This window comes from Mustela nivalis (assembly GCF_964662115.1).
Source record: "Mustela nivalis genome assembly, chromosome: 7".
Lineage (NCBI taxonomy): Eukaryota > Metazoa > Chordata > Mammalia > Carnivora > Mustelidae > Mustela > Mustela nivalis.
In genome coordinates, this window is record NC_139026.1 from 134667990 (window position 1) to 134690940 (window position 22951).

A 22951-nucleotide genomic window follows, 5' to 3' on the forward strand; every position below is an offset into this window, starting at 1 on the left:
TCAGTGAGATTATTTTAAGTGCTTTGACCTTAAATATTTTTGTTATTGAATACCAGCCATGTACCAGGCTGTACAAGTTGAGGGGTTAGGCTGTAGTGGTTGAAGCAGAAAAATGAGGAAACAACAACGCACTGTAAGTCACTGTTAGTGGTTCATATAAAGAAGATGGAAATGTTAGGTTAGGGAACAGCGGGGGAGTTTGCAGTTAGGATTGGGATGAGAATGCCAGCGGAATTTTGTTGGTCAGAAACGATCTGAGTGTGGCAAGAGCTGCCAAGTGAAAGATGAGAAGGACCAGTTGTGTGAAAGTCTTGGAGACCTTCTAGACATTCTAGACAGACAGAACCGTGGATCACACCTATTCATCATTTCACTCTAATGTCTTAGAATGACCAGGAAGCAGGAAGATCCACCCCATTGTCATAACTATTGGTATTATTGTTGTTTGTAGAAAAGAAAATGGCATACTAAAATAGTGCCTGGTACCTTTTAGGTAATTAATAAATAAATGTTCTTATTAAATGTTCTTATGAAAGCTTATTATACTTTTTGGAGAGTTTCATACCTATATCTAAAACTTTTTGCTATTATTTAAACATAATTTCAAGAAAAGTTTTTCTTCCTACTTTGCCATTGCATTTAACCATTATCCTGTCAATAAAGTTTCCAAGCCTTTGTTTATCCAAATGAAGCAGCAGTTACCACACTGTACTCTTTATACTCAACATGATCTACTCCAAGGTTTCTTATGTCAAGTGTCCTATTTTAACATGGAAAAAGGTTCTGCTGTTAGGAACAGTTTAAATTTGTAGGAAATATACTTACTAAAGAATTTATTTAAATACATATTTTTAATATCCTTTTATTTTTGTGGGGAATGCAAAGGAGAGTTAAGTGTTTTGTTAGTTACTGTTGAAATGTACCTATATGTTAATGTTCTATCCAAGAAAATACTTACTCTGGCATTTGATATTCAGTTTACAGTCAGTGGCCAAATGAAGGTTAAACATTACACTTAATTTAGAAAGCACATATGAGGTGTTTAAATGTTTCGGTTTTTAGTACATGTTTTTCGTATTTGTGAGTCTGATTACTATTGAAGTAGGAAATTCAGATATTTTCTTAGAAAAGGATTAGGAAATCTTCATATAACTCATTTTTGTTGTTGTCCATTTTAACAGAGTAATTCTGAGAGTCTTCCAGAGAAATATATTGATCATTTATCTGGAAATGCAGATCAGAAAGGGACAAGTCCATTAAATGAACAAGTAGAAGGTAAGAATTGTATTTTATTAGAAAGTCACTTGATAAAATATTGATGTAAAATGGGAATACTGATACATTTAAATACTTGAAGAAAATCACCTATTGAATAGATAGGAGAAAGATTGAAAAGGAGATAAGTTGAAGTCTTATCAGGTGTCAGTAACAGGTGAAACTGAGGGTGCCACAGAGGAGCTAAATTAGTGGTTCCATTTCAAGATACTCTAAGACCAAAGGAACATCAGGAAATAAGTGGAAAGGATCAAAAGAGTGACTGATGAGAAAGTCAAAGATTCAGGGAGTAAATGAAGGATAATAAGCAGCTCTTAGAGTGGAAGGTGATAAAATAAAAACAATTCTTTATTTTTTTAATTTTAAAATTTTTTATTAACATATAACATATAACATATAAAAATATTTTTTATTTTTCATTAACATTTTTATTAACATATTAACATTTTTATTAACATATGTTTTATTTTTTATTAACATATTTTTTTTTTTTTTTTAAATATTTTATTTATTTATTTGACAGAGAGAAATCACAAGTAGACGGAGAGACAGGCAGAGAGAGAGGAAGGGAAGCAGGCTCCCTGCTGAGCAGAGAGCCCAATGCGGGACTCGATCCCAGGACCCTGAGATCATGACCTGAGCCGAAGGCAGCGGCTTAACCCACTGAGCCACCCAGGCGCCCTACATATTTTTTATTAACATATTATTAGCTGCAGAGGTACAGGTCTGTGAATCTCCGGGTTTGCACACTGCACAGCACTCCCTGTAGCACATACCCTCCCCAATGTCCATAACTCCACCAAAATAATTCTTTTAAATGAGGAGCAGACTATTTGAAATGCAGGAATAATATCAGGTGAGCTTCTAGTACCAAAACCTGTCAGAGTAGGATACCGAAATTTTCCTGCTCTTACTGCTTTCCTCATGGTTGGGAAGACATTCAGGACTGCCCTAGTTGATGATGCACAGCTATGTTCTAGTCAGCGATAAGTGTGTGTATCTTAATGGCATAAAAATGGTGGTACTTCATAAATAGTATCATTGAGTGCAAAGTAAGAGTATTGGAAGGAAGAAGGGAGGAGGGTCAGTTCGGGGGAAATCAAGGAAACTTTAGCCATGATAAAAAGTCCATTAGAAAGCTTACGACTTTTAAGACATTTCCAGTTTCGAAGAATTGATAATGACGAACGTGAGGCTTGCTTCTAGAAGGTGAAGTTAAGGTAAAAGAATGTGGTAGCAGACACGGTATGGACTAGAATTTATCCAACTTAAGTAAATCATTGGAGACATTGCTAAAAATGGAGATTGTGAGCAGCAGGTCTGAGATTCTGCATTCTGACCTCTCAGGTGATGCCAGTGTTTGTGGTCCCTGTGTCATGTGCTCTGAAGCAAGGGATTTCTATAGAGAAATCTGGAAGTACCACTGGATAGTTCAGGACACCACGGGATCAAGGAAAAGCATTATTTTGTTTTTATTTGTGAGCATGTTTTTAGCTAGAGGGGAGCGAGGAGATGCAGAAAGAGAGATTATAGATGTGAGATACTAGTGCTAAATAAAGAGGAAAGAAGTGTTGAAGATAAACACTAGTAAAAGGGGAGTAAAAGCAGAACAATCAAGACCATAGATCCAGAAATAACTCTGTTTTAAAGATTTCTTTCTTTATTTTAGGGAGAGAGAATGAGAGAGACAGTGAGTGATTAGGGGGACGGGCAAAGGGAGAGGGAGAGAGATGCCTCAAACAGACTCACTTCTGAGCCCAGAGCCCAATGCGGGGCTCAATCCCAGGATTGTGCCATCATGGTGTGAGCCAAAATCAACAGCCAGATTGCCAATCCGCTGCTCCAGCCAGGCGCCCCCAGAAATTACTTATGAAGAAGAGGGATAGTGACGGGAAGGAGGGAAAAAAGAAAGGCACATTAGCTGAGAAGTTTTGGAGTTGAGGAGGAAACTCAAGAGAATTCACTTGAGATGGCCTCAGGGGTTTTGCACTAAACAGATTAAATCACAGCAGCACCACCAAGAATACTGAAAGCAGATGGAGTGCTAGACATGAAGTAAATCATAGCCACGTATTCATCCTCCTCAGGTCTACTGGACATCAAAGATATATGTTAGATTGTTATTCATTATTTAAATGAGATACGGAAGCTATAGCTTTTTATTTATTTTTTAACATAGGTAATTTATTGGTACTATCACTGATTCCAAAAACCATTTAAATACTGACATTATCTACCAAATCAAACTACTTTTGGAAACAAAAGTAATCATAGGGTTGGTTCCCTACATGCTAAAATTGTTAGTATCAGTAAGTATGATACTGATTCTGAAATACAAAAGATTTTTAGTGTCTAAGTATTCTGAGGCAATTAAATAGAAATCTTCCATTTTGATAGTCATATTTCCATATTGAAAGCTTATTGTACATTATTTCTTAGATGTGTTTTATATACCTTCTTGCATGAGTGGATCAAGAAACTTTAAGATGGCTAAACTAGAGGATACAAGAAATGTAGGCCTACCAGTAGCCCGCATGGGTATGGACAAAATGAGTACTTTTATTAACCATTATCCTACAAGTATATATCCAAGCCAATCAATTCATAATGTTTCTCTGATGAAAACTCCATTATTCATTCAGTTGAGCTATCATTACAAACGTGGACTGCCTAAATTACAGGACAAATGGAAGAACATGATTAAATCTTGTAGGATAATGGTAAAAAGGATTCTGCTGTACTGCATTAAGGATGTAGTGTTGCATTCTATCATTGGCTTTCATGTTTGTCCACTCAGGGTCACGATTTATTCCTCTCATTAAAAGTTGCTTTTCTCCCCATCAGTCAGCATGTTCACATTGGTATATGTGCAGTCTTCTCTATTAGTTATGCTCCTTTGAAATATCATCTGACTTTTGAAATACTAACTGCATGTTCTTTTGAGCGTATATTTTGTATTTTTGTTCAGTACTTATAATGGGTTCATATTTCTGTCTTGTCACTGTCCTAAGCCACCTTCCTATCTCTAGAAGCGGAAAATGAAAACCTAATGTAATCACAGCCAGGCATGAAGATTCATCTTAGTACTAACTGCATGAATATTTAGTTGGCTTTCATATGTACACATTATTAACTATATGTCCCTTTTGCATTTTAGACTCTCCAGAAAAATATTCTTTCTTGAAGGTAAAACTTATAGTTTTATTTAGAATTTTTAACTACAGATTGTATGATATGTACTTTACTAAGTACTAATCATATTGTTTCAATACCTTTTCAGCCTACTGTCGAGGAGAAAGATTCTGTTCCTAAGAAAGGAGGAGAAATGGAGGAAAAACAAACATCCAAATCAGGTTTTTTAAAATAGAAATCTAACAATGGAAAGAAGTACATTTAAATATTTGAAATGCTCACAGTCTTCTTCTTCTGAATTATTATTATTATTTTTGGCCAAGTTTAAGTGAAGGATTGGACATAAATAAGGTCAATGTTATTGCTGATATCCATGTTAGAACAAAAGATATTCACAAGCCTAAGAAAAAGAGCTTTTGAAAAATGTAAGCTTTAGCCGAATTCTTTTAAAAGGAGGAGCAGACTATTTGAAATGCTGGAATAATATCAAGTGAGTTTCCACTACCAAAACCTGTCAGAGTAGTGTACCAGAATTTTCCCCCTCTTCCTGCTTTCCTCACGGTTGGGAAGACATTAAGGACTTACGTGGTTGATTATTCAGAGCTATGTCCTAGTCAGCAGTAAGTGTGTGTGTCTTAATGGCTTATAAAATGGTGGTACCTCGGGGCGCCTGGGTGGCTCAGTGGGTTAAGCTGCTGCCTTCGCCTCAGGTCATGATCTCAGGGTCCTGGGATCGAGTCCCGCATCGGGCTCTCTGCTCAGCAGGGAGCCTGCTTCCTCCTCTCTCTCTCTCTCTGCCTGCCTCTCTGCCTACTTGTGATCTCTCTCTGTCAAATAAATAAATCAAATCTTTAAAAAAAAATAAAATGGTGGTACCTCATAAGTAGTATCATTGAGTGCAAAGTAAGAGAACTGGAAGGAAAAACAGAGCAGGGTCAGTTCGGGGGAATCAAGGAAGCTTTAGCCGTGATTTAAAGTCCATTAGAAAGTTTATGACTTTTAAGTCTTTTCCAGTTTTGAAGCATTGATAGTGACGAACGTGAGGCTTACTTCTAGAGAGTTAATGTAAAGGAATGTGCTAGCAGACACAGTATGAACTAGAATTTCTCCAATTTTACTGAATCATCGGAGACCTTCTTAAAAATGGGCATTGTGAGGGACACATTGTGTGTGGCTCAATGATGCATTAAGCCTCTGTCTTAGGCTCCACTCATGATCTCAGGATCCTGGGATTGAACCCTGTATCTGGCTCTCTGCTCAGCAGGGACCCTGCATCCCCCACTCTTTCTGCTTGCCTCTCTGCCTACTTATGATCTCTTTCTGTCAAAGAAAGAAATAAAATCTTTAAAAATTTTTTTTAAAAAAATGCACATTATGAGCAGCAGGTCTGGGATCCTGCATTCTGACCTGTCAGGTGATACGAATGTCAAGGTCCTGGGTCATGTGCTCCGTAGCAAGGGTGTAGACTTCCACATAGAGACATCTGGAAAGGCCACTGAATACTTCAAGACACCATAGGATCAAGGAAAACATTATTTTGTTTTATTTGTGAGCATGTTTTTAGCTAGAGGGGAGCATGGAGATACAGAAAGAGAGATTATAGATGTAAGATACTAGTGCTAAATAAAGAGGAAAGAAGTGGTGGGGATAATCCCTAATAAAAAGGGTGTAAATGCAGAGCAATCAAAACCATAGATCCACAAATAGGTCTTTTTTTTTTCCCCACAAATAAGTCTTTTATTAGGGTTTATTTTCTTTATTTGTTTTAGGGAGCCAGAATGAGAGAGACAGAGAATGATCAGGGGGAGGGGCAAAGGCAGAGGGAGAGAGATTCCTCAAACAGGCTCACTTCTGAGCCTGGAGCTCGATGCTGGGTTCAGTCTGAGGACCCTGCCCTCATGACCTGAGTCGAAATCAAGAGCCGGATACTCAATCCACTATTCCATCCGGGTGCTCCCAGAAATTACTTTTTGAAGGGGCGTAGTGAAGGGAATGAAGGAAAAGGGAAAGGCACCTTAGCTGGTAAATTTTGGAGTTGTGGAGGAAACTCAAGAGAATTCACTTTGGATGTTGTGCGGGTATTTGCACTAGAGCAGATTAAATCACAGCTGCTCCACAAAGAATACTGAAAGCAGATGGAGTGCTAGACATGGGGTCAATCATAGCCACGTGTTCATCCTCCTCGTATCTATTGGACATCAAAGATACAGGTTACATCGGTATTCATTATTCAACTGAGATACAGAAGCTATGGCTCCCTTTTTTTAAGATAGGTAATTTTTTGATATGACAGTTTTTTCCAAAAATCCTTGAAAGACTGACATGATCTACCAAATCAAACTACGTTTGGAAACACAAGAAATTATAGGGTTGGTTCCCTAAATGCTAATATTGTTATTATCAATACATATGACACTAATTCTGAAATACAATTGTATTTCAGTTCTTAGGAATTCTGTGGCCATTAAATATATTTTTTTCCATTTTGGTAGTCATACTTCCATGTTGAAAGTTTATTGTTCATTATTTCTTTTATGTGTTTTACGTACCTTTCTGCATGAGTAGGTCAAGAAATTTTAAGGTGGCTAAACTAGTGGATACAGGAAACGTAGGCATACCAGTAGCTCACGTGGGTATGGACAAAAATGAGTACTTTTAGTAACTGTTATCCTACAACCATATGTCCAAACTGATCAGTTCATAACATTTTCTTTGATTAAAACTCAGTTATGCATTCAGTTGAACTATCATCACAACTGTAGACTGCCTATCATCACAACTTTAGACTGCCTAAATTACAGTACAAATTGAAGAAGGTGGTAAATACTTAGAGTCTAATGGTATAAATGATTCTGCCGTACTGCTTCAAGGATGTGATGTAGCATTGTACCACTGGCTTTCACGTTTGTCCACTCAGGGTCACGATTTGTTCCTCTCAGTAGAAATGGCTTTTCTGCCCAACCCACTTTCCTGTCCGCAGAAATAGAACACTAAAACCTAATGTAATCTGAGCCAGGCATGAGGATTCAGCTTAGTACTAACTACATGAATGTTTAGTTGGCTTTCCTATGTACCTATAATTAACTATATGTCTCGTTTGCTTTTTTAGATTCTCCAGGAAAATGTTCTTACTTGAAGGTAAAACTTACATTTTTATTTTGAATTTTTTACTACAGATTGCATGAACTATTCATTATGTCTTAATCATATTGTTTCCATACCCATTCAGCCTGCTGTGGAGGGGAAAGATTTTGTTCCTAATGAACCTGGGGAAATGGAGGAAAAAGAAGCATCCAAGTCAGGTAAGTTTTATAATACAAATTTAATGGTGTAAAGAAGTCCAGTAAAATATTTGAAATGCTCACAATCTTCTTTTTCTGACGTCTTTCTTTTTCTTTTAGCAGGGTTAAGTGAAGGTTCTGACATAAATAACATAGGTGTTATTGCTTATGTCCATGTTTGAATAAAAGTTATTTACAAGCCTAAGATAAAGGGCTTTTAAAAAACGTAAGCTTTAGCTCAATTCTTTTAAAAGGTAGAGCAGACGATTTGAAATGCCAAAATGATATCAGGTGAGCTTCAGGTACCAAAACCTGTCAGAGTAGCGTATCAAAAATTTCCCCCTCTTCCTGCTTTCCTCACAGTTTGTGAAGACATTCAGGACTGCCATGGCTGATGATGCAGAGCTATGTTCTCGTCAGTGATGAGTGTGTGTATCTTAATGGCATAAAAATGGTGGTACTTCATAAATAGTATCATTGAATGCCGAGTAAGAGATGGGAAGGAAGAAGAGAGCAGGGTGAGTTAGAGGGAATTCAAGGAAGCTTTAGCGGTGATAAAAAGGCCATTAGAAGGTTTATGACTTTTTGGAATGCCTGGCTGGCTCAGTTGGTTAAGCGTCTCCCTTCTGCTCAGGTCGTGATCCAGGGTCCTGGGATCGAGTCCCATATCAGGCTCCATGCTCAGCAGGGAGCCTGCTTCTTTCTCTGCCTCTGCCTGCCACTCTGCCTGCTTGTGCACGCTCTCTCTCTCTGACAAATAATTAAATAAAATCTTTTTTAAAAAAAGTAAAAGAAAGTTTATGACTTTTAAAACATTTCCAGTTTTGAAGAATTGATAGTGACGAACCTGAGGCCTGCATTTCGATGCTTAAGATAAAGGAATGTGGCAGTGGACTCAGTATGGACCAAAATTTCTCCCATTTTAGTGAATCGTCAGAGACCTTGTTAAAAATGCACATTGTGAGCAGCAGGTCTGGGATTCTGCATTCTGACCTGTCAGGTGATGCGAATGTCAAAGGTCCTTGGGTCATGTGCTCCGTAGCAAGGGTGTAGACTTCCACATAGAGACACCTGGAAAGGCTCTGGATACTTCAGGACTCCATAGGATGAAGGGAAAACATTATTTTTTTATTGTGAGCATGTTTTTAGCTAGAGGGGAGCGTGGAGACGCAGAAAGAGAGGTTATAGATGTAAGATATCAGTGCTAAATAAAGAGGAAAGCAATGGTGGACATAATCTCTAATAAAAGGGGTTAAAGCAGAACAATCAAGACCATAGAAATAACTCTGTTGTAAGTATATTTTTCTTTATTTGTTTTAGGAAGAGGGAATCTGAGACACAGTGAGTGATCAGGGCGAGGGGCAATGGGAGAGAGAGAGAGAATCCTTAAGCAGACTCACTTCTGACCCAGAGCTGCATGCGTGCCTCTTTGTGAGGACCGTAAATTGCCACATGAGCCGAAATCAAGAGCCGGATACCCAATCTGTTGCTCCATCCAGGTGCCCCCAGGAATTACTTTGAAGAAGGGGGATAGTGACGGGAACAAGGGGAAAGGGAAAGGCACACTAACTGAGAAGTTTTGGAGTTGATAAGGAAACTCAAGAGAATTCACTTGTGATGGCCTGAGGGTATTTGCACTAGAACAGATTAAATCAGAGCAGCTCCACAAAGAATACAGAAAGCAGATGGAGTGCTAGACTTGGGGTAGATCATAGCCACGTATTCATCCTCAGGTCTTTTGGGCATCAAAGATACAGGTTACATCGGTATTCATTATTCAAATGAGATACGAAAGCTATGGCTTTTTTTTTTTTTTTAAGATAGGTAATTTTCGGATACGATAGCTGTTTCCAAAAACTCTTGAAAGACTGACATGATCTACCAAATCAAACTATGTTTGGAATCAAAAGAATTACAGGGTTGGTTCCCTGAATGCTAAAATTGTTATAATCAATAAGTATGACAGTGACAAAAGATTTTCAGTACCTAAGATTTCTGTGGCAGTTAGATTTTGTTCCATATACATAGTCATATTTCCATATTTAAAACTGTTGTACATTATTTCTTAGATGTGTTTTATACACCTTCTTGGGTAAGTGGATTAAGAAACTTTAAGGTGGCTAAACTAGTGGATACAGGGAATGTAGGCATACCATTTTGTCCATATCCACCTGGGTATGGACAAAGATGAGTACTTTTAGTAGCTGTGATCCTACAAGTTTATATCCAAGCTGATCAGCTCATAAGGCTTTGTTTGATGAAAACTCAATTATGCATTCAGTTGACCTATCATCAACACTGTGTACTCCTACAACACAGGACAAATGGAAGAAAGTCGTACCTACTTAGAGTCTAATGGTATAAATGATTCTGCGGTACAGCCTTAAGGATGTGGTGTAGCATTCTACCATTTGCTTTCATGTTTGTCCGCTCAGGGTCACGATTTGTTCCTCTCATTAGAAATTGCTCTTCTGGGATGCCTGGGTGGCTCAGTTGGTTAAGCAGCTGCCTTCAGCTCAGGTCATGATCCCAGCGTCCTGGGATCGAGTCCCACATTGGGCTCCTTGCTTGGTGGGGAGCCTGCTTCTCCCTCTGCCTCTGTCTGCCACTCTGTCTGCCTGTGCTCACTCTTGCTCCTCTCTCTCTGGCAAATAAATAAATAAAATCTTAAAAAAAAAAAAAAAAAAAAAGAAATGGCTCTTCTGCCCAACCCACCTTCCTGTCTGCAGAAACAACCCCAAAACCTATTCGTAATCTGAGCCAGGCATGAGGATTCAGCTTAGTACTAAGTGCATGAATGTTTGTTGGCTTCTATATTTACATGGAGTTAACTATATGACCCTTTTGCTTTTTAGATTCTCCAGAAAAATGTTTTCACTTGAAGGTAAAACTTATATTTTTATTTTGAAGTTTTAACTACAGATTGCATGAAGTGTTCATTATGTCTTAAGCATATTGTTTCAATACCCATTCAGCCTGCTGTAGAGGGGAAAGATTTTATTCCTAATCAACCCGGAGAAATGGAGGAAATTCAAGCATGCCAGACAGGTAAATTTTACAATACAAATTTAATGGTGTAAAGAAGTCCAGTAAAAATTTGAAATGCTCACAGTCTTCTTATTCTGAAGTTTTAAAATTTTATTTATTTATTTATTTGGCGAGCTTCAGTGAAGGTTCTGACATATATAAGGTAGATGTTATTGCTGATATCCATGTTTGAACAAATGATATTTACAAGCCTACGAAAAAGAGCTTTTGAAACATGTATGCTTTAGCTCAATTCTTTTAAAAGAAAGAGCAGACTATTTAAATGCCAGAAGTGTTGTATCAGGTGAGCTTCCGGTACCAAAACCTGTTGGAGTAGGATACCAAAATTTTCCCCTTCTTTCTTCTCTTCCACTGTTGGGAAGACATTAAGGATGTCGTTGATTATATAGAGCTATGTTCTAGTCAGCTATAAGAATGTGTGTCTTAATGGCATGTATATGGTGGTGGTACTTTACATATAGTATCATTGAGTGCAAAGTAAGAGAATTGGAAGGAAGAAGAGAGCGGGGTCAATTTGGGGGGAATCAAGGAAGCCTTAGCCGTGATAAAAATCCATTAGAGATTTTATGACTTTGAAGACAATTCCAGTTTTGAGGGACGCCTGGGTGGCTCAGTTGGTTGGACGACTGCCTTCGGCTCAGGTCATGATCCCGGAGTCCCGGGATCGAGTCCTGCATCAGGCGCCCAGCTCCATGGGGAGTCTGCTTCTTCCTCTGACTTTCTGCTCACTCATGCTCTTTCTCACTGTTTCTCTCTCAAATAAATAAATTAAAAAAAATATTAAAAAAAAAGACAATTCCAGTTTTGAAAAATTGATAGTGATGAACGTGAGGCTTGCTTCTAGAGGGTTAAGTTAAGGTAATGGAATGTGGCAGTGCACTCAGTATGGACCAGAATTTCTCCCATTTTAGTGAATCGTCAGTGACCTTGTTAAAAATGCACATTGTGAGCAGCAGGTCTGGGATCCTGCATTCTGACCTGTCAGGTGATGCGCAAGTCAAAGGTCCTTGGGTCATGTGCTCTGTTGCAAGGGTGTAGACTTCCACATAGAGACATCTGGAATGGCCCTGGATATTTCAAGACACCATAGGATGAAGGGAAAGCATTATTTTGTTTTTTATTGTGAGCATGTTTTTAGCTAGAGGGGAGCGTGGAGATGCAGAAAGAGAGGTTATAGATGTAAGATATCAGTGCTAAATAAAGAGGAAAGAAGTGGGGGAGACAATCCCTAATAAAAGGGGTGTAAAAGCAGAACAATCAAAATCATAGATCCAGAAATAACTCTTTTTTAAAGGATTTCTTTATTTGTTTTAAGGAGAGAGAATGAGAGAGACAGTGAGTAATTAGGGAGAGGGGCAAAGGGAGAAGGAGAGATTTGCCTCAAGTTGATTGCCTTCTGAGTTGGAGCCTGATGTGGGGCTCTATCTCAGGACCATGCCATCATGACCTGAGCTGAAATCAACAGCCAGATGCCCAATCTGCTGCTCCATCCTGGTGCCCTCAGAAATTACTTATGAAGAAGAGGGATAGTGATGGGAACGAGGGAAGAAAGAAAGGCACGTTAGCTGGGAAATTTTGGAGTTGAGGAGGAAACTCCAGGAATTCACTTGACATGGCTTGAGGGCATTTGCACTAGAACAGATTAAATCACAGCTGCTCCACAGAGAATACTGAAAGCAGATGGAGTGCTAGACATGAGGTAAACCATAGCCACGTATTCATCCTCCTCATGTCTACTGGACATCAAAGTTATGTGTTACATTGGTATTCATTATTTAAATGAGATTAGGAAGATATGGCTTTTTTTTTTTTAAGATAGGTAATTTATTGCTACTATTGCTGATTGCAAAAACCGTTTAAAGTCTGACATGATCTTGGGTTGCCTGTGTGGCTGACTTGGTTATGCTGCTGCCTTTGGCTCAAGTCATGATCCTAGGTTCCTGGGATCATGTCCCACATGGGACTCCTTGCTCAGCAGGGAGCCCGCTTCTTTCTGTGCCTTTGTCTGCCTGTTTTTGGGCTTTCTCTCTCTCTGACAAATAAATAAATAAATAAAATCTTTAAAAAATAAAAAGAGACAAGATCTACCAAATCATAGTAGTTTTCGAAATAAAAGAAATTATAGGGTTGGTTCCCTACATGCTAAAATTGTTCTTATCAGTAAGTGTGACACTGATTCTGAAATACAAAGGATTTTCAGTACCTAAGAGTTCTGTGTCATTTAAATAGATTTTTTTTCCCGTTTTGGTAATCATATTTCCACAGTGAAAGCTTATTGTACATTATTTCTTAGATGTGTTTTATATACCTTCTTGAGTGAGCGGATCAAGAAACTTTAAGATGGCTAAACTAGAGGGTACAACAAATGTAGGCATACCAGTAGCCCACATGGGTCTGAATTAAAATGAGTACTTTCAGTATCTATTATCCTAAAAGTGTATATCCAAGCTGATCAATTCATAACGCTTTCTCTGATGATAACTCAATTATGTGTTCAGTAGAACTGTCATCAGAAGTGTGTACTGCCTAACTTATGGAAGAAATTGAAGAACATGGTAAATACTTAACGTCTAATGGTATAAATGATTCTGTTGTACTACCTTAAGGATGTGATGTAGCATAGTACCATTGGCTTTCTCGTTTGTCCACTCAGGGTCATGATTATTCTCTCATTAGAAATTGCTTTTCTTCCCAACCTACCTTCCTGTCTGCAGAAACAGAACACCAAAACCTAATGTAATCAGAGCCAGGCACAAGGATTCAGCTTAGTACCAACTGCAGAAATGTTCAGTTGGCTCTCATATTTACATATAATTAAATATATGTCCCTTTTGCTTTTTAGATTCTCCAGGAAAATATTCTTACTTGAAGGTAAAACTTATACTTTTATTTTGAATTTTCAACTACAGATTGTATGAAATGTACATTGTCTTAATTGTGTTCTTTCAATACCCATTCAGCCTGGTGTTGAAGTAAACCATTCTCTTCCTAATAAACCAGGAGAAATGGAGGAAAAAGAAACATCCGAATCAGGTATATTTTACAATAGAAATTTAACTGTGGAAAGTAGTACAGTAAAAATATTTGAAATGCTCAAATGCTCACAGTCTTTTTATTCTGAATTCCTTTTTATTTTTGGCAATTTTAAGTGAAGTATTTGATATTAATAAGGTAGATGTTGCTGATATCCATGTTTGAACAAAAGATATTTACAAGTGTAAGATGAAGAGATTTTAAAAATGTAAGCTTTAGCTCAAGTTTCTACTTTTATGTTTTAAATTCCTAATGTTCCCAGTTTGGAACCCCTTTAATTCCTAGGGCTCCCAGAAGTTAATTATTAGACTCTAACCTTTTTCTGGTGTTTACAATGTTTATCCGAATTCTGAACTTTACTTAGAGTCTAGCTTCATTTGCTAATGTGAATTGTGTTTTAAGTTTATTTCATCTTAGTGTCGATGTTCATCATCTAAGCCAGACAGATATTCTGATTAGCAGATTTGTGTGTGTGTGTGTGTGTGTGTGTGTGTGTGTGTGTGTATGTGTCTGTGGTGTCTTTGATTATTGGAAATGCGGGAAGTAAGTAGGTTTTTTTTTTTTTTTTTTGGTAGTTCTTTCTTAATATTTGGTAGACATAATCCTTTACAACAGAAATTCTGAAACTCATTGGCCTGAGGGTCCTTTTACACTTTTAAAAAATTATTGGGAATTCCAAAGAACTTCTGTTTAAGTGTGTTCTATCTGTTGATATTTACAATAGTAGAAATTAAAACAAACATTTATAAAGAAGCAAATACGATCATACTTTGTTAGCCATTAGAGCTATGACCCATTAATCATGCAAGTTGTGATACTATCACGTATCGTATGTTCAGAAAACTTCAGCATACACTAAAGAAGGGAATGAGAAAATGTCAAATATCATTTATCATTGTTGTGAAAATAGATTTGACCTCTTGGATCCTGTGAATGGATGGATCCTGGAACTCTGTGGATTCTCAGATGACGTGGGAGAACTGTTTTAAATCATGTACAGGCTTCATGGATTCAAAGTGATAACGGGGCCCTTTTGATGAAATGGGCATTAAGGTTTCATTCCTGCATTTCTTGCTTTTTACCTTCACTTAAGAGGTATAAGTCAGACAATCTTGTTTTAAAAAAAGGAAAATATTTTTATTATATATTCATTTTCTGTTTCATGGCACTGTAGTTTTTGGATGTAGTGTGGCCTGAGACTTGGCCTGTCTTTACATGGAAATGATTACATTCCCCAAGGCTTTCTTTTCTCATATAAACTTAGTTTGTCTAAGACTTAAAGATTTCTGAAGATATTGGTGTATTGAGGAAAGACAGTCTCATTGTAGTTTAAGAAGTACCATTCATTAAAAGTTTTTTTTTTAAATGCATGTCTTTGGAATAGAGAGTATGTATTTAAACATAAAATAAAGGGGCACCTGGGTGGCTCAGTGGGTTAAAGCCTCTGCCTTCGGCTTAGGTCATAATCCCAGGGTCCTGGGATGGAGCCCTGCATCAGGCTCTCTGCTCAGCGGGGAGCCTGCTTCCCATTCTCTGTCTGTCTGCCTCTCTGCCTACCTGTGATCTCTGTCAAATAAATAAATAAAATCTTTAAACATAAAATAAATGGTTAGAAATAAATTTTGTTACCCACAATTTTATAACCTGGTAAATCTTAGTCATTATTGAACAAAAACTCTTATGGAATACTGAATATGTAATAGAGCATGGTGAGTAAATGAAACTATGTAATACTAGAGAATACAAAAAATGAAAGGCAGCTAAATTCATCTGTGTGAATGGCAAGTGTAGGACATGTAAAATACAATAAGCTATGATGAGTAGTAATACGTCTGGGAGAAGAGCAGAACATGGGACTGCTTCTCTGACAAAAGAATTTATACAAATTAGTCAAGTTTGTATTATTATTTACATTCTAATAAATCAACTTTGCTTTTTAGATTTGTCCAATTGGAAGTCTACTGGTTTGAACCAAAATAGTGCAATTTGTCAAAGATCCAGGGATTTGAAAGTTGATGATAAACGCCCGTCTGTATTACAGTCGGTGACCAAAATGTGGTCGGCATCCACGGAGTTTAAACAGATACCCTTAATAGATTAAAAAAAGGATTAATAAGGGGCTCCTAGGTGGCTCAGTGGGATAGGGCTCTGCCTTCGGCTGGAGTCATGATCTCAGGGTCCTGGGATCGAGCCCCACATCGGGCTCTCTGCTCAGCAGGGAGCCTGCTTCTTCCCTCTCTCTCTGCCTGCCTCTCTGTCTTGTGATCTCTGTGATCTCTGCCTGCCTCTCTACTTGTGATCTCTCTCTCTCTCTCTCTGTGAAATCAATAAATAAAATATTTAAAATAAAAGAAAAAGGATTAATAATATTGGAGTTGTGTTTATGTTAGAAAATTCTAAACTCCATCATGTGTGCGAATCACAGCTACCAGGAAACAGAGCACAAAGAAGGTAATGAAGAAGCATAGAGAATTCAACCTCTCCATGACCTCACCATAGTTTTGATATTTCAAAAATAATTTTGTGACAAAATTTACTTTGTGTTTACTCCTTTTATGCAACCTACAAACAGTCTCTTTCAGCAGGACATTTGCATTCTTCTTCTAACCAAAGCAATTTAGGAATAAGAATTAGGAGAAATTTGGGTGCCTGGGTGGCTCAGTGGATTAAAACCTCTGCCTTCGGCTCAGGTCATGATCTCAGAGTCCTGGGATTGAGCCCCGCATCGGGCTCTCTTCTCAACTGGGAGCCTGCTTCCTTTCTCTCTCCCTGCCTCTCAGCCTACTTGTGATCTCTGTCTGTCAAATAAACAAATAAATAAAATCTTAAAAAAAAAAGAATTAGGAGAAAGTAATTTCTTTTAGGCTATTTTTTAACATTCACTTGAGAGTGGGTAGCAGGATTATATTTAGAAGTTTGTGCCCAGCTGAGAATACTAGGTAGAGGTCTAAAGATTGCTTATTGAAAACACAGTTTCTTAGCTTTATTTTTATAGCTTTAAATTCACAAGTATTGGTCAAATTATATTCAGTGTAACTAGAAAAAGCAGCTTCCCAAACCAAATATTAAAATATTTCCTATATTCTGTATGACTTTATTTTAGAGTTGGCTTTCCCAGCAATAATGGGAGTCATTGAGAATTTACTATATAGTACCATCTTCTCAACTATGTATGCAGAGTCTGTCTCCTTGTTTTATTATTTTTATTTTATCTTTTTACAGAGCAAGAAAGTGGGGAGTGAGGGAGGGAAGGCAGAAGGAGAGGGAGGGAGAGAACCCCAAGCAGCAGGCTTCTTTCTTAGCATGAGGTCTGATGTGGGGCTCAATCTCATGACCCTGAGATCATGACCTGAGCTGACATCCAGAGTCAGACACTTAACTCACTGAGCCACCCAGATGCCCCTTTATTATTATTATTATTATTATTATTATTACTTAATGATTTTATTTATTTGAGAGAGATTGAGAGAAAAAGTGGGAGGAGGGGCAGAGGGAGAAGCAGACTCCCCACTGACCTGGGAGCCCGATGCAGGACTCCATCCCAGGACTCTGGGATCATGACCTGAGCTGAAAGCAGCCACTTAACTGACTGAGGCACCCAGGTGCCCCCTTCATTAATTTTGATGAATAGGTGAAATATTGGTTTTAAGGAGTACTATATCATTTAAAAATAATATTTTCCTGATATACTCAGTCTGTTGATTAACCATATCTAATGTGTGCTCTACTTTATGTACCAGTTAACTCAGTGGCTTTTATCAGTCATATGATCAGATCAGTACTAATAAATTGTAGAGTATTTTTTTCACCCCTGTAGTTTTATGTTCTTTCTTTACTTGTAGAATTAACAGTATATTTTTCAAAAGATTTTCAATTATCTCCTAGACTAGTGAATGCAGACAATAAATTCAAAGTTATTTACCTATATAAGTGACTTGTTCCTGTTACTTCCTCATGAGCTTGGTGGATCCAAGAAGCAGGGCTTTTAAAACAAAGCACCCACAGGTTCCTGTAACACAGGAAGATATGGAACAGAAAAGTTATAAAATAAATACTTAAAACAGTTCATGTAGAATAATTCCCACTTGATGCCTTTTATAAAGTAATGAGCAAAGTTGGGACCCAAGATTGTGTGTTCATTCATTTAATATAGATTTATTCCATACTAGCCCTGGTAATTTTATATCATCAATATTTCTAGAATAATTCTGTCAGTTCAGGTGTGCTTCATCTTTATTTTGCATCAGTGCCTTCTCATTCATCTCCCTTCTTTAATTACAATGCCCCTCAAATTCATCCCTCCCCACAGCATTTAGAGTGATCTGTCTCAAATGCAAATATGACTGTTAACCATTGTTGAAAATATGTTTGTGTCCAGGTATATTAAAATTACATATAAAGCTTTCATAATTTTGAGTTCTGCTAAGCTCTCCAACCCTTTCTACCATCTATCCTTTTCTCTGGAATTCTGAACTGCTTTTGATGTCTTCCTCTTTGATTCCTGTATTTTAGACAGATATTTACCTTGTTGCGTGCCTCTCTCCTTTGTCTTACTACGGGCTTGTATACTCCCCCCATTTTCCGCCTTCTAGCCCCTTTGAATCTGTCTGACCTCAGTGTTGCTGTCTCAGTTCAGGCATTATCTCTACAAAATCCATTCCTGACACCTTTTATCTACATGCTTCTTTTTAAACCTGGGTACCTAGCACTTCCTGGGTACTCAGTAAATAATTACTGAGTAAAATAGAGAGTGTTTACACAGAGATGATTTATGAGATTGTCCCATACAGGGACCCCTGGGGGGCTCAGTCGGTTGACTGTCGAACTCTTGATTTTGGCTCAGGTCATGACCTCAGAGTTGTGAGATCAAGCCCTGTGTGGGGCTCAGTGCTGTGCATGGAGCCTGGTCAAAATTCTCTCTCCCTCTTCTCCTCCCCCCCTTCTTTTTTAAGAGAGAGAGATTGTCCCATACAGTCTAGTAACAAAAGAAAAGAAAATATATGTATATATATATGTAACTTACAGTTCAGGTGGTAAAGATACACTAGAAAAATCTGTATGGTACTAACATAGCCCCAAAGAAAGAGATCTGTTTATCTAGGGAAGGGTAGCCTTAATCAAGGATGACTTTATGTAGCAGTCTGTGTCCTATAAGATGTGATGAAATTTGTCAAGTAGTAGAGGAAAACATTTTAGGAATGTTTACATTCATCAGGTAAATACATCTGTAGGAAGATTGTACACTGATAATGGCATAAAAAATACTAGTAATTTTGGAAACCATGAATAATGTTGTAGTTGAAGCTTAGAGTGTTGTTTAAGAGGTACTGTAACAAGGTAAAGCATAGTCTGTTGTGATTTTATATCTTTCTGCTGCATTTTAAAATTTTGTTTCTGATTGTTTTGTTCATTGGTGTTAGGTGGGTGAATTTGTGAATGAGTCTTTGAGATGTTTGTATGCCTTTAACCTAGTGACATTTAGTATTTCCCAAATGGTTTGTTGAAGTTTTTGATAATGAAAAGTATTTCTTAAAGTAAATATTCAGCTAAAGATTAAGTTTAATTTAAACTCTTAATTGATAAGATGTTTTCTATTTTTATGAAGGTTATAGCTTTTATCTAACCATTCTAATTTGTCCATTTTAATTAAACATATAGATTTTTCAGCAGAACTAGACTTAGAAATGACAACAGAAGAAGAGGAAGAAAGTCTTAGTGAAAGTGAAAATAAACACCTACAGGTATATACAAATTTAAATTTAAATTTCCAGTTTTATATTGTTTTCCCTGCTTTAAGAATGTAACATAGTTTGGGGTGCCAGGGTGGCTCAGTGGGTAAAAGCGTCTGCCTTTGGCTCAGGTCATGATCCCGAGGTCCTGGGATCGAGCCCCGCATCAGGCTCTCTGCTCAGCATCAGGCTCTCTGCTCAGCGGGGTGCCTGCTTCCTCCTCTCTCTTTCTCTGCCTGCTTCTCTGCCTACTTGTGATCTCTGTCTGTCAAATAAATAAATAAAATCTTAAAAAAAATGTAACACAGTTCAATTGAAATTACCTTTGAACGTATTGAAGTTGATAGATTATAATTTAATATTTAGTTTTTATAAAATTTTACAAGTTACCAAATTTAAAATATTGTTAGAATTTATAGTAACTTATAGTTAAACTTTATCTTTGGAATTGGACCAAAAAAAATTCCTGAATATTGTTTGCTTCTTTCATTTTTGTAAGTTTTTACATGCTAAAAAGGTAACATCAAATACTGAACCGTATGTTTAAGCAGTTGAATTTATGAGCAGTATAACAATGATGACTACGGACTTAGACTCATGTGGAAGGAGTGGTTCTTGGTGGTTCTTAATGTGCAGTTCTCAGTGGTTCAAAATGTGCAGTTCTGTATTGCCTGTCACTAATGCCAAGATTAAAGATTTATTTTGCCTTGTGATCTCTGTGTAGTTGACTTCAGAGAGTAGGGTCATAAAATCAACACAATTGCCTATTGCAGAATCACACCTTCCAGGATGGGACCTTTGTAGTTGGGTAATAAACAGGTACTTTTTCAGTTATTTCATTTCAGTATAGGGAATCTGTAAATATTATTAACATTTTTCTTATCCACTCTCAGTGGACGTTACAATCTAGATGCAGGCAGATAATTTATAGTGATGTATAACACTATCATAGTATATAATTTGAATTAAAATTTAGGAATTTATTTTTCCTTCTGATTGATGTTTATTGATTTTTGGCTCCTAATGATAAGTTTGCCTATTCTTTAGTTATTAATCTTTTTTTTTTTTTAAAGATTTTATTTATTTATTTGACAGACAGAGATTACAAGTAGGCAGAGAGGCAGGCAGAGAGAGAGGAGGAAGCAGGCTCCCCGCTGAGCAAAGAGCCCGATGTGGGGCTCGATCCCAGGACCCTGGGATCATGACCTGAGCAGAAGGCAGAGGCTTTAACCCACTGAGCCACCCAGGTGCCCCCTTTAGTCATTAATCTTAAAAAAAAATTTCAAATGCACTATTGGGGCTCACTGTTTAAGATATGGCAAGATAAAATGTTTTCAAGTTTGTAACATTGAAAATCATCTAATTCATTTTTTGGTAGATGTAACATGTAATGAATTGTTTAGCTTAAAAAAACTGACAAAGTTGTTTATGGATTTATGTTTTTCTTCTGTTTCAGGCTAGGGCAAGTTGTTTTTTGCTTCTTAGTTATAATCCAGTGACTTGGGAGCAGTTTAACATAGATTAAGAAATTTAAGTTAAATTTTAATTATTTTCTAATTTTTTCTTTGTCCATACTTGATTACTTAAGGATAAAGTTATTTTACAAACATGTATGCTGACAGAAAGGACATCTGAAAATCAAACACAGCAATTTAACTTTCGTATCTGTCAAAAATGGCTCAAGAACCAGGAATGAATAAGGAATGTGATTGAGAGGATGATATATTTTTATATTCAGAACATCCTTCTGTTCAAAAGTATGAGGACATGTGGACCAAACAAGAAAATTAGAGTGGAAAATAAGTTAAAACTCATCACCAGAGAGTTAAAGCAGAAGTGTGGTGAAATTTTTGAAAAAAAAAAAAAAAATTACTGCTTATCCTAAAGAAGAGTCACTATATGGTCCCTTTAAAGAAGGAGCAAACAACGCAAATACCTTCTAATTTGACAAATGATAGATTTGATTTTGAGAAAAAAGAGGTATTTGCAGTGCCTGTCTTTGTCACACTTCGGGCATTACCTGAACAGAAAGAGTCTAGACTCAAAAATGTCGTTCTTTCTCATTTATCCTCGGATTGTAGTTGCCGGTCATCTTCTGATCTTTCCTTAAGTGACAATAAATCAGACTCTGAAAATGATAACATATCAGACTTTGAGAAGATTTTTAACAAAAATGAGAGTTTTGATGGTGATAGAGAAAAAAGTAAGGAACCCATGGGTTACATTTGAAGTGAAAGAAGACTGAGAGTTTGACATGCAGATGGCAAAAAGTGTAAACCAAACTAGCACTGGTTGTAAATCAGACATTGGGTGTATACCTCAGTCTAGTAATCCAGGAAGCCATTTTGATTCTTGGCTTGCCTGCTTCAGTGAGATAAGACGAAAGAGTCAAAAGGCACAGTATTTCTGCTGTTACAAACACTTAGAAGAAAACAAAAGACCTATTCTAGAAGCCATTATATGCAGCTAATGACAGTACTAATAACTATAGAAGTATGGATCCCAAATTAGAAAATGGGAGTTCTCCAGCATGTAATCACAGAACAACAGAAGCGTATCTAAAGGAAGATTTACAGCAAGATGTGAAAAAGTTTAAGAAGGAGATAGGCACACGGTTGCCAAATTGTGGAAAGAACCAAGGTGCCCTTCAACGGACAAATGGATAAGGAAGGTGTGGTCCATATACACTATGGAGTATTATGCCTCCATCAGAAAGGATGAATACCCAACTTTTGTAGCAACATGGACGGGACTGGAAGAGATTATACTGAGTGAAATCAGTCGAGCAGAGAGAGTCAATTATCATATGGTTTCACTTATTTGTGGAGCATAACAAATAGCATGGAGGACAGGGGAGATGGAGAGGAGAAGGAAGTTGAGGGAAATTGGAAGGGGAGGTGAACCCTGAGAGACTATGAACTCTGAAAAACAATCTGAGGGTTTTGAAGGGGCAGGCAGTAGGAGGTTGTGGGAACCAGGTGGTGGGTATTGGAGAGGGCATGGATTGCATGGAGCACTGGGTGTGGTGCAAAAACAATGAATACTGTTACACTGAAAATAAATAAATAAATAAATAAATAAATAAATAAATAAATAAATAAAAAAGAATGAGATAGGCACGTTGCAGATAGAGTTCCTGTCTTTGGAACGGAGAAACATTGAACTTCAAAAAGAGGTAGAGGTTCACTTTGAGCTGCTCTTTTGTTCTTTTCTTTATCAATGATAGCCATTTTGATTTTCCAGTTATGAAAAGGTTCGTTTATCATATAGGGTTGTCTAAATATGTAATTGTGTTCAGAAATAGATTTCTGCTGTCTAAATGGTAGGAGTGCAGGAAAAACATTCTTATGATTTGTTTTCCTTAAGTTTCTCTGTCAGTCTGCATATGAACTGGCATATGAACTGGGAAACTAATTTAGCTCTGTACCTTGTGACTTCATGAACCAAAAACTG

The 22951-nt window shown here is 37.3% G+C and overlaps 1 protein-coding gene across 1 annotated transcript in view; it reads left to right on the top strand.

Annotated features, from left to right (window-relative positions):
• The window catches only part of ANKRD26 (ankyrin repeat domain containing 26), a 144496-nt gene that overhangs the window by 32389 nt on the left and 89156 nt on the right, over window positions 1–22951 (top strand). The window contains exons 13-23 of the mRNA XM_082740860.1: window positions 1182–1275; window positions 3715–3813; window positions 4433–4461; window positions 4556–4628; window positions 7517–7545; window positions 7637–7709; window positions 10544–10572; window positions 10664–10736; window positions 13579–13607; window positions 13697–13769; window positions 19428–19510. Of these exons, the coding sequence (XP_082596986.1) occupies window positions 1182–1275; window positions 3715–3813; window positions 4433–4461; window positions 4556–4628; window positions 7517–7545; window positions 7637–7709; window positions 10544–10572; window positions 10664–10736; window positions 13579–13607; window positions 13697–13769; window positions 19428–19510 (684 nt within the window). The remainder of the gene's footprint in view (window positions 1–1181; window positions 1276–3714; window positions 3814–4432; window positions 4462–4555; window positions 4629–7516; window positions 7546–7636; window positions 7710–10543; window positions 10573–10663; window positions 10737–13578; window positions 13608–13696; window positions 13770–19427; window positions 19511–22951) is intronic.